Here is a 12579-nt window from a genome sequence, read left to right as displayed (position 1 = left end):
TTTTATTAGAAAAATATTTTTGTTTCTACATGTAATATCCGAAGTGTATGTATTCAGAATCCACTGTCTGAACAAATACAACTAGTGTGCTCTTTCTTTCATGTGGAAAAGCATAAATATGCTGAAACAAACAAGCAAAACACTACAAAAAAAAAAAAAAAAAACCAAAAAAACACAGGGGGAAAAAAAACAATGTCTAAATTTTATTACATTTTAAAAGTGTGGGTTTCATGAAATGCTATGGAAGTTATTGTTGTTGGAATCATGTTGTGGTTTTTCTTTTTGCTCTTGCTGAGAGTCACTAGTTTGTAACACACTGCTACCTCTATTACATTTTTGTAACTATTGCTAATAATCCCTGTATTTTTTTTTCCAGTTGCGAGTTTTCAAATTGGCAAAATCTTGGCCAACTCTAAATATGCTGATAAAGATTATTGGCAACTCAGTGGGGGCTCTGGGGAACCTGACCCTGGTGCTGGCCATCATTGTGTTCATTTTCGCTGTGGTTGGGATGCAGCTCTTTGGGAAGAGCTACAAGGAGTGCGTCTGCAAGATCTCCAGTGACTGTGTGCTCCCTCGCTGGCACATGCACGACTTTTTCCACTCTTTCCTGATTGTGTTCCGAGTGCTGTGTGGGGAATGGATAGAAACCATGTGGGACTGCATGGAGGTTGCAGGCCAAGCCATGTGCCTTATTGTTTTCATGATGGTCATGGTGATTGGAAACCTAGTGGTATGTAGTCAAAGCAATTTTACAATTCATTTAGAATATGAGAGGTAAGAGAACCAGAAATTAATTATAAAAGTATTATTTAATGTGATTTTTAAATATTATTTTATTGTCTGGATTTGTTATGAGTGTGGGTTTTGAAATGGAGTTTTCTGTTTGTTAGATTTCTGGTCCTATCTAGAGTCCTCGGCTTGGAGGATGAACCCTGCCGGGTCCAGAGTGCAGTTCAGAGGATGTGGGTGAGAGCGTGCAGCTCCAGGTGCTCAGGGTGTTGTGGGCTACTCCTGCTTACCTAGAGTGGGAGAGAAGAGTAAGGGCACCCTCAGTGTTGGACATCCAGAGTGGAAGTTTCCTATTTGCAGAAGAGGATATAGCAGGGCCTTTTCTCCCTAATCCATTTAGTCCTTGCTTCCAATCACACACTTAGGCAGGTTATTGGGCCTTTCTGTAAATCATCTTCTGATCTCTCCTGTCTAAATGACTGCTATTGCATTCTTAAGACTCTGAAGCATATGCCATTTTGAGACCTGCTTGCTGCACCACCAGCATTTTACACAAATGGAGTAAGGAAACTTGAATTAGAAGGAAAGTTGTTATGCAGGAAAAATCCCAGCTTCAATTACTTCAGGTTTTCTTTTGCTGCTTCACTTTTTTGCTTGCTATTTCATAAGTGCTTTCTACAGATATTTCTGACATGGCCTGTATTATATCTGCATTTTTCTTTTTCAGAGGAAAGCATCAGATTTGCACTAGTTTATATAAATTTCTCTTTTTAAATGTTTTATTTATATTTTTTAACTCACCAGTATTTAAGACATTATATGCTCTCCCTATTGCACCACTTTTCTCATTCCCTCTGTTATTAAACATCTCTGCTTTAAGTTATTTTCTGTAGCAGAGGAGATTTTAAATTAGCCATCCTGTGCATGTTCTTTAAGAATAAAATTTCTGAGAGGAGTCAGGTAAGTATCTTTAAGACAGCCCTGCTTCTAGTTGCACAGCCACTTGCTTCAGGATTTTCTATTAATCTATTGTCTTATAATGAAGTTGTTTGATTAAACTCCATAAGTAGTTTTCTATACCAGAAGATTGAATTTTGTGGGATGAAGTATCCACCTATGTGAATATTTCCACAGTGTTTACTATATTCTGATTTTATTCCATAGCTCTGGGAAAACTTCTTACATGAGCACACATCCCTGCTGTATGTTCATGGCTGTTTTGTCCATTTGTCTTTATGTATTCCTAAAATATTTTATCATCTTGCATTCCAAGCTGATGGGAGAGCTAATTTCAAGATTTTAAGAGCTGGTACTCTGCTGCTTTGGCATTTGAGTTCCTGGTAACCTCTGGGCTTTTGTGACTGATGCGTGTTCTATGTTTTGTCTTGTTGTGGGAAAAGGATGACTTGGGCATTGAAAGGCAGGGTGCATTCCTCATTTTTTAAGTTGCATACACAAAAATTATTTGTGTGTGTTTGGACCAGCACATAGAAAATCTGTTTCCTGCATAGATCAGAGTGCTGTGATTTGCCAGAAAGCTAAACATGTTGAATCTCTTCAGACAGTGCCAAAGAATCATTAATTTCTGACCTTCTACAAACAAAAGCAATGTAAAGCCACAAAATCCCCTCTGTTGAGGTATAGGGAAGGTATTTTACTTAAATTGCATTTGCATTTTATTTACTGTGTACTTTCAGAATCGTTACTGTAGATGAAAACACAAAGCCTGTGTTTATAATGTGTTCATAATAAGCATGTAGATGAAAAATGGAAAAAATCAGCTCTGTTGTCTTTGTTTTTTTTTATTTTACTTAGGTATTGAATCTTTTTCTGGCCTTGCTGCTGAGTTCATTTAGTTCAGACAACCTTGCTGCTACAGACGATGATAATGAAATGAACAACTTGCAGATTGCTGTGGCAAGGATTCAGAGGGGAATAGATTATGTGAAGAAAAAAGCAGGTGAATGCATCCGAAGGCCTTGTTTGGGAAAACAAGCTGCTGTAAATCAAAAAACAGCAACAGATCAGAATGATGAGAGAAACCATTGCATTCCCAACTGTACTGGCACTGAACAAAGGATAGATAAAAATTACGGCAAAACTGAAAATGGAATGGCCACTGTTATAGGTGACAATGATTATGCACCATTCATAACCAACCCAAGCCTTACTGTTACGGTACCAATAGCTGTTGGAGAGTCTGATTTTGAACGTCTGAATACAGAAGAGTTTAGCAGTGACTCAGATTTGGATGAAAGCAAGGAGGTAAAATTTAAAAATTTTATATTTTAGACAAATTAATTATACTGACTGTATTGTTTCATAGTGCAATTCTTCCTGCTTAGAAATGCAAAGCAATTGTAACTCAAGATTCTTGGACTGTACAGAGTGTGAATAATCTGAAGTGGGAAAGTGGAGTTTGAGAGAGTAGGAAATCCTGATAGAACTGTATAAATTTATGTGAACCCATTTATAAAGATGTTTGAAAAGCCAACTACTAAACTGTTAGTTGAATAGGGAAATTAGTACTTATGTACAGAATAAACAGTGTCAAAAGGCTGGTTTTTTTATAATTGTAATGTTTCTGTGAGCTAAATGTAGGTATTTATTATTTATTTAATATTAGGGAAGATAATAATGAAGAATATTAATATTCTTAAAGGAAAATCAGCTTAACAGAGGTGCTGACTCAGGCTGATGAGAGCAGTAGCAACAGTTTTCGTGTTCTGAAATCAAAATAATGGGGGAAAGCCAAGGGAGCAATTTTTATATTATAATGTGAATGTATCAACTAAAAACTCAAGGAAAAAAAACAGAATTACTGAATGAAAAAACGTTAATTTCTTATTTTTTTGGGGGGGAGGAGTTTCAAACCAGTCATTTCTAAGAAAACTGTCTCATTTTAAACTGGGTCATCTCTAGGACTGTAGTCATTTGTTCGCAGCTTCAGTCTGAGGAGAAAAGCAAAATCATGGATTTTGGCAGGATTTTCAAAGACACTAAAAATTCAGATTGCAATCTGTGGCTTGAGCAGACTGTGTCTGGTATCAACATTTCTGGCACCTGAAGACACGAGGACATAAATAGAATATCATCACTTGTGCAGACAGCTGTACTCCAGTCTGGATTGCTTTGTCTGCGTTGTTTTGGGGTTTTTTGGGTTGGCTTTTTTTTTTTACTTTTGGGGTTTTTTGGGTTTTCTTTGTGTATGGTTGGTTTTTGGGCATTCAGTTGATGAGTCTGAGAGATTTTTGATTGGTTGTGTGCTTTTTAGGTTTTCAGATGTTTTGTTTTGAACGGGCAGTTTATTTGCCAGTATTACTTCTAATGTTTAGAAAATAATTTTGTTCCTGGGAAATGTAGTGAAATTAAATTTAGAAAGGTGTAACAAAGTATTCTTTAGGTGTTTCTTTTATTACAGATTACAGTGTTCAGCAGTATTACACTTATTTTTGTTATTTCAGTAGCTTGTTTTCTGATCCTTGATTTGTTCCATCTACTTTTTGAAGATTGTGTTACTGCAGATGTTACATTGGCCACTCAGTTGAAAAGACTGTAGATTAGTAAGAGGCTTCTTTATAGCAAAGCATCAGTATTGTTACCCATTTAAAACAGAAACTACTCTATGTAATGAAGCTATAATATTTGCTGAATAACTACTGCAACTTTTACATATTATTATCTGCCTGAAGAACATTGGATTTCTTAGTGTTTTAATAAAACTTGGGTTTTGTGGAAGGAACATTTAATGAACCTGGGTAATTTAACTTGAAATCTACCACTTGCCTGGAAATTAGCCTTCAGTTGAAAACACCTATTTCTTCAGTATTTTATATTGTAGAATTGAGTGACAAATTCTGTGCCTTCTTACTCTGATATTCAAGATGATACATAAGCACTAGCCATTTATAGGATACTGTTATCCAGTATCACTATTCACTTCCTCAGATTTGGAAAACTGGCTGAGAATTGGCAACCACAGGAGATACATAAACTAAGAAAACACTCCTTATTTGTATACGCTTGTTCATAGTCAGTAGGGAAATGGTCTTTCATCTTGTAGATTAGTTCAGCTTTTTCTTTCAGACTTCCCCTTTAAATGGAGCAGTTTGTGTCAGAGTTGTTACATAGCCACATTATAGGATGAACCCTTGAGAAGCCATTGCTAAGAAGTGAGATCAGATTTATACCAGAAGACAAATTGAGGAACTTACAGGTTGATTGCTCAGCATGAGGTTTTGTTTTTGATTGCTATGTCTGCTACAATCCATAATGAACTGTTTGACATTTTTCTTAAAATCATTCAGTTAAATATTTAAAGATGCTGGGGAAATCTTATGCAGAAGTTTCCATTTTTAAAATGGTATGATTTACTTTTTATTTTGCCTGCAGCTCTTTTCTGAAAGAAAGGACCTAGATGTATCCTAATTAGCATCTAGTGAAGACCTTGAAAATGAAATGCAAGGAGAAATATGTTCTGTTGTTTTTAATGTCTAATTACTACCACTTAAAGGATACCTAAAGCTGAAATAGTGTGGGTGCATCTGTATTTCTTTTTTGTTTGTGTCTTTTTTTTTTTTTTTTTTTTCCTGGAGGAGGAAGATTTGAGGGTGAAGGGATTTTCGGTGGTGGTTTGGCTTTTTGTTTGTCGGGTGTTATTTATGTTCAGGCCCAAGTCCAGTTTCCTTCTATGAGCATCGGATGTTCTCCTAATCTTACCCTTTCCATTATATATTTGCATATGCCTAAAGCTCTAATCTACACCTAAAAATATTATGTTTTGCAAATGTGTGACATATATTAAGTAATTAGGAATCCACACTTCTGTTTCCATTACTCAAACAACCTCAGGGGTACCATATTTTAATTTCATTGCGTGCCATTCTCTCACAGGAGTAAAATCAAGCTGGATCAGTCAAGACTGGTGCTTTTAAACCAGGCAGAGCAGCGTGTCAGCATGTTTACACAGGTTACCTAAACAAATCATACATATTTGATCACTTCTGAGATTGATTGGCCTGCATGCTACTCAGCTCCAGTATCTTTTTCCCCATATGTTGCAATGTAGTGGGAACATGTGCAGCTCTGTAAGCTGAGTCCCATGACTCACGTCACAGCATGACCGAGGGCAAGGCCCACACCTTCTTCTCTCCTCGTTGCATCTTTGGTATTTTCTGTACTATATCTGTGGCATAACATGCATGCTTTGTAAGTTTTATTCTTGTTAACTGAATGATTAAGCATCAGCACTTTTCAAGATCAAAAGAGGTTAACAACCTATGATTTTATGACAATGAGAAGGTTGTCCTCACTTGATATTTTCTGTTCATCTGTTGTACTATGTTTTTAGCTGTCATGTAATTACGAACATTTTCTGATCACATTCATTTTGACCAATGCCTCTGTAATATTACATATATACAGTTACTTGTATGCTAAAATGTTAGTATCTTTTATATAAATTGTTTTGTGTTTGTTCACAATGTTTTTGTAATTCACATTTCAGTTTTCTCATGTAAGAGAAGCTAAAACATAAGATGAAAGATACACTCCTAGGAACAATCAAATGTAATTTTTTATACATATGCATAGTTCCCTTGAATATGGGTGTAATGATGTAGTTATATTCTAGTCATGAAGTTTATATATGTCTGCAAGGTTGGAATGTAGGGAACTATTTATGTAAGTTTTGTGCTTCAGCATAAATGATTTTTTCTTTGTGAACATAATCCAATTGCTTTATTTTTATCAAGACAATCATAAAACATTAATCAAAATTTCTGTGCAGGTATCTAAATAAATCTGGATGGTTTAAAACTACATAAATAAGGATGTTCAAAAAAGAAAGAAATATAAAATAGGAAAACTCGGAATAAGGATCAAATTAAGACAACTTTTAGAAAGACAAAATAGGAGTTACTACACTCCCAAACCTCTAAATTCAGAAACTCTAGAACCATAAAACTTACAAAGTTTTTTATTTCACTTAATTGTACCAAGCTATGCATTTCTTATTCCTGATGATCTCTTCTCTGTAGTTTGACCGTTCTGCTCTTTACCATTGAGATAATCCTTTTGAAAATACAGCCTTTATTTGTGTGGATTTGTTGTGGAGTCATTATATTCCATCTATTCTTTTGCACTGTATTACATATTGGAAGTATTTAGGTCTCTCTTCTGTGTACAAGGGGACACTAAACTGTTCAGAAAGAATAGAAAAATATCTTTCTAGGGATTTTTGAAGCTATTTTCAAAAAGGCACTTCAGTAGGGAAGAGTGGAATCGTGATATCCCATCCGACTGGTCCCCCAGGTATTAGGGGATGAGTCTTATTTGATGGATGTTGATTTTGTGACACTGCTCCTAACTCAAGCTTCTGCTTACATGAGTCTGGACCAGTGTAGAGCAGCATGCAAACCAGTAAACTGGGACCTTCCAGTCATTCGACTGAAAAATACACAAATCTTTTTTCATTTGAATGTCACTTTGTCTTACTTACCCTTCCCTGCATAATAAGGCCATGCTTTTTTCTAATAGATAAGTGTGGCAATTTTTTCTAAGTTATTCCATTCAATCCAGTGTTTAGTGTACATCTAATGTGGCCTTCTTACCTCTATTTAGTAAACTGAACAGCAGCTAAGGGCCTTGGAAGTTGAAGGAGAAACATTTCTGTCTTTCCTAAAAGTTCTCTTCCTGGAGTTATTCCCCAGATCAGTTAGACTTCTGCAAAGACTTCTGTTGTAAATAACAAATAAACTAGACTTCTAATTTTTAATTAGAGGGAGAAACTCTGCTATGCACATTGATTTTCATGATCACTTTTTGTTGTTGTTGTTGCTGTTGTTGTTTGATACCTGTATCATAGTGAAAAGTATGAGCCCCTCACATAAAAAAGAGAACTAATGTTTAATTAAATCTGTAACTCTTCAACCAGTAGGATTATACTCTACACCATCTGTAGAAGAGGAGACCAGACTACCTGGTTTATATCAAAATAGTTCACAGAATCTCTTGTTTTATTTCTAGAGTAAAGAAAATTGCCCTTTGAAATTAAAAATAAATTTTAAAGAGCTCTAAACTCTGATTCTTCTACCATGAGTTAAATTAAATACATAACTTCATATTCTAAACATATTGATTCTTTTCAGTTACTATTTTGTTTGCAATTTTTCATCTTTTATATTTTCATTTGAATTAATGTCATCTGCTAAGCTTACAGCTCAAATTACTTAGGGTACTTCACATTGCTTTCATTTTTTTATTAATAATATGACAAAAAACTTCTTTATTCTTAAAAATAATATATTTTAAAAGTAATAGTGTGACTTAATTGTTTTAGTCTACTCACCACCACTGCAACATTTTGCATTATATATGCTATGTCATGGAATGATGAAAGCAGCATAATATTAGAATTGTGGAAGGCATATTGTGCTATCCCTGGGTTCAGTAGAGGTAATGATAGGAAAAGTTGTTTGATGTGAATATTGCTGTTTTGAAATTATGTTGCTGAAAAAGAAAATACATTTTTACAGTAAACATAAGTATTATGGGTGTTCTATTCCAGATAATCAGTTTGTAAAGTAATAGGAAAGGAGGCAATATAAAAAAAAATTTTAATTTAAGTTAATGAAGAATACTGTTACTTATTGTTATCATATTGGCTGTATTCTTTCACAAACAAAAAATTATTTATTACCAAAAATAATCGTGTCCTTTCACATTTAACAGTTGAGATGTAAATACAGCTTGATTGGATAGTAACTTGTCTGCATTTATCTCTTAGATATCTCTTAATCATAAAAATATAACTAAATTAGTAAAATTGGTGTTGATATAGCAAAACTGAGGTTGTTTTATAAAGTGTGCTTACATCATTCCCTACAGACATTTACTTGTGTGACTTCATTACAGATGTTTTATACTTCTTGATGGTAACATTGTAAAATGTCAGAGAATGCTGTGACCAAAACTACTCTGATTTAGTTTGGTACTCATACTTAACTTAAGTGTACAGGACACCACATATTCCCTTAAAATGTCCACATCTCTGCAGTACACAGGCGGATTGCAAAATAATATATTACTTATTCTTGTATTGGCATGGGGCTGGGGTTTTATGTGTGTATGTTTGTTTTTATGTTTGGGGATCATTTTAATAATATGACTTACTTAATTATAACATTAATTATTTAAAAAACCCAGAAAAAACCCAAAATTATTTCTGGGTGTTGACTGTACAGGTATGTGTACCAGAGTAATGGGTAGTTTCAGAATGCACAATGTACTACATATGTGCATTGGCAAAGAAGAATGCAAATTAATGCCAGTTGAAATGTATAAGAAAGTAATAGTAGGAAGCAAAATAAATAGAATATGTACCAGCAAATCAACTTGGTAACAGTTAATGTTCTAGAAATTCTGAAATTCCATGAAAGATTCCATGATACGCTGTACAATCTGTAGATAGAAAGTGGCAATTTATGCACATTTCAACAGCATTGACTGCTACGTGTGGATGTTTTTTTGTATTTCTGGTGAAAAACATTGTTGTTCTTATTATCAGCACATGGTGTTGCATGCTTGGTTAATTACAATTCTAAAAATATCAATATTAATAAAGTAAAAATATAACTGAATTTTATTTTCAGAAGCTAGATTTTTCCAGCTCATCAGAAGGAAGTACAGTTAATTTAACTGTCTTTGGAGAAGAAAAAAGTGAAAGTGAACCAGAAAAAGCATCAGAAATACAAGCATGCTTTACAGAAGGTATGGAAATAAAATTTGGGCCTAACAATTACATTTTGCTTGTTTGCAACAAACATTGGCTCTTCAAGGAAGCTATTTGCTATAGCAGTCCTGGATCGTAATTCATCAAGTCTTAGGGTATGATTAACTTTGCCTGCTGTAGATAGCAATACTGACATCTACAAAGTACTATTTGTTAAAGCAAAGTTCAATATGTGTATATGTAGTAATTCTTAATATTTTAAAATAATTGCTAGGCTCAATTCTACAAACTTATTCTCAGCAGACAGCAATTCTGTTAATTTAAATTACTTTGTCAGTAGTGAAATCTGCAAGATCAAACTAGGCTCACTTTACTAAGAAATTTAAAATGAAATCATGTGATTGATCACTTCCTAATGCACCATCATTCATTCAATGGAGAGTTTGACTCAAGCAATAAACTTTTGTTGAGGTTGCACCATTAATGGGGAGAGAGGTTGTATAAATATACTGTGGGTTAAAACAGGTGGATGAGATCCTGTGTATCTATTTAGGTAAAGAAATGAGAACAGCATACTTGCAGGTCCTTAAATATTTTGATTTATTTTAGTTCTGAATAGCTGCATCTTCTAGGGGACTACTGAAATTTACTATGTAGGAAAGAATTTCTGGGTTTTTTTGATATTATGGATCTTAATTTCCTTTTAAATCATGAGTAAAATAATTCAGAACAAAATATGGTCCAGGATTAACTCCCCTATCTTGTTCATGCTTTTTAGTTCACTGTTTTGCAGACATCTTTGATATTAGGCTGGAACCTTTGTCCTTTGAAGTATTATTTTACTGGTCTTTATATACCGGAATTGTTAGTGTGGGGATGAATTGACTATATCAAGTTCTTAATTAAAAAAAAATCCAACAAAAAAATGTACCCTTCTCAAATAATTTGACAATATATTAAAATTCTTCCTTATCCTTGTTTGTGTGTCCAACTCATTCTTGGACATAAGATTTATTTTTTCATAGTATAAGCGTGTTGAGTGGTTTAAGGTAAGGTAGTTCATGTTCTTCACAGTGGTAGCTGTTTTAGCTCAGATGATGAAATACAGTGTAACTTATTTGTAACATATGAACTTAATGACACTTCACAGGAAAACCAGAATGCCTTCAGGATCGGTTAAAGTCATGTCAACTTGGTTTTGTTTCTATGTGATTCATAATTTTTAAAGAATTCAGGAGGCTACTCTTGGCTAGGCAGTTACTGAGATTCATTACCAACAGTGCCTTGAAGGCCCCAGGATAAAGTTGGGAGCTCTCCAATGTGAGGCAAATTTCTGTGGACAGTTGCCACAAATCTGTATCACATTGGAAAAGCTCTCATTTTCTCCTGTTAAAACATTTGCTTATGTAAAGAGTTATCCTTCATCCGCCCATGGAGCATCAGTTGTTCCTCAGCATTGTAAAAAATAATATTAATGTCTGATTTATTTAAACCTTTTCTAAAAGGCAACAGTTCTTTTAAAAGAAGAACCTTCTGTATTCTTAAACAAGTTCATGTGGAAGTTGCCATGTGTGCTTGTTGTTTCTACTCCCTGACAATTTGCATATATTCTTTAATTATCTGTATATAAACTGAATAATTAAATTTTTAAATGTGTTTGTAAATGAAAATTAGTTCCGTTAGATGACTGTCCTTTACTATAAACTTGATGTAACATCAGAGGAAAAATTGTGTACACTCAAGTTAAAACAAAGTATAAAATTGAAAAGATAAGTGGCATAAGTGGCCTGAAGTAACTTGAACTTTGTGAAACAGAAGCTAGCTAAGAATAATTTTATTTTTCAGGATAATGAAAATTGTAGCATATAACAGTTTCCTAATGTTTGTGCAATTAGGCTGTGTACGGAAGTTTAAATGCTGTAGAGGCAGTACAGAGAGCACAAGAGGGAGAATCTGGTGGAACCTTCGAAAAACCTGTTACAACATAGTAGAGCACAACTGGTTTGAATCATTCATTGTCTTCATGATTCTTCTCAGCAGCGGTGCTCTGGTAAGTAGAGCTTGCACCCATAGAAATAGTACCTATAAAAATGTTTTATCTAAGTAGTATTATAACACATGAATTCCTTAAGAATAAAACATCGAAGTTGCCTTTGAAGAAAACTTCGAACTAAATTCCCAGAATATTTTGTGTATTACATTTAATGTAGATTACATTAAAATTTTGATGACTGCTAGGTGACGTGTGTGTTTATGAAAAGGATTATGCTAAAAATCTTACTTAAGAAATTACAAAAATTGTGAAAAGGGAAATGTATGCATGAAAAATTTGTTCTACTTAAATGGAAAATTGTCCCCCAAAGTAGATATTGAATTCATCATGTTCTTAGTTAATTTTTTGCTACAGTTTTAGTTGCAGTATTTCTGGACTGTTACATAGGAACTCTTGAATTTCTTTTTACTATTCTTAGGGACATTTGTTGCTTCACATATTTGGTTTCATTTTGGTTGCTAATTGACACAGGATTTGTTGTATATTGTCTTGGTCTCTGCTCCAGCACTTAAAGCACCAGGTACTTTCCTTCCTTCTTAGCTGACCTTGGTGTTTGCAGGGTAGTTTCTCTCACTTTTTCCGTCAGTGCTCATACTGCTAAGCAGTGCTTTGCCCTTTCTTAAACATGTTTTTCCAGAGTTACTGTCAGCTTCATTGTTGTGCCCAGCTGTTCCCTGTGTGGTGTCAATGGTGGAGCTGGCACAAAGCAGTCCCCTGGCCTCTTCTCACAGTGGCCACCTCTACAGCCTCCCACTACTAAAACCTTGCCATCAGCTCCTGCCACAGGAATTCACTAGAGATCATCAACGCAGTATCTGGTCTCTTGTTAATTGAAGTTGATGTAATAATGAGAGTGGCTTCTGACAAACCTGGCTGGACTTTTCAGGGTGAAAAATTATAATTTTATGTTGAATATTATTGAAATTTCTAAAAATCTTTTGGGCAACCTCTGACTTTTTATTGTAATTCCATTTTCAGACAAAAATAAAATTTAAAACTCAGAAAGAATGTAATTGTAATTTCTGTTACTTTTTTTTCAAGGTAAAGCATATAAAGTTGAAAG

General features: G+C 34.3%; 1 protein-coding gene across 3 annotated transcripts in view; it reads left to right on the top strand.

The window, feature by feature from the left end:
- The window catches only part of LOC134421302 (sodium channel protein type 2 subunit alpha-like), a 42924-nt gene that overhangs the window by 16884 nt on the left and 13461 nt on the right, over positions 1-12579 (top strand). For all 3 annotated transcript variants that reach the window (XM_063162046.1, XM_063162044.1, XM_063162045.1), the window contains 4 exons: positions 377-733; positions 2548-2997; positions 9384-9501; positions 11359-11513. In XM_063162046.1, coding sequence (XP_063018116.1) covers positions 377-733; positions 2548-2997; positions 9384-9501; positions 11359-11513 — 1080 coding nt within the window. The remainder of the gene's footprint in view (positions 1-376; positions 734-2547; positions 2998-9383; positions 9502-11358; positions 11514-12579) is intronic.

This window comes from Melospiza melodia, chromosome 8, assembly GCF_035770615.1.
Source record: "Melospiza melodia melodia isolate bMelMel2 chromosome 8, bMelMel2.pri, whole genome shotgun sequence".
Lineage (NCBI taxonomy): Eukaryota > Metazoa > Chordata > Aves > Passeriformes > Passerellidae > Melospiza > Melospiza melodia.
The sequence above is the reverse complement of the archived record's forward strand: the minus strand, read 5'-3'. Positions and strand labels throughout refer to the sequence as shown.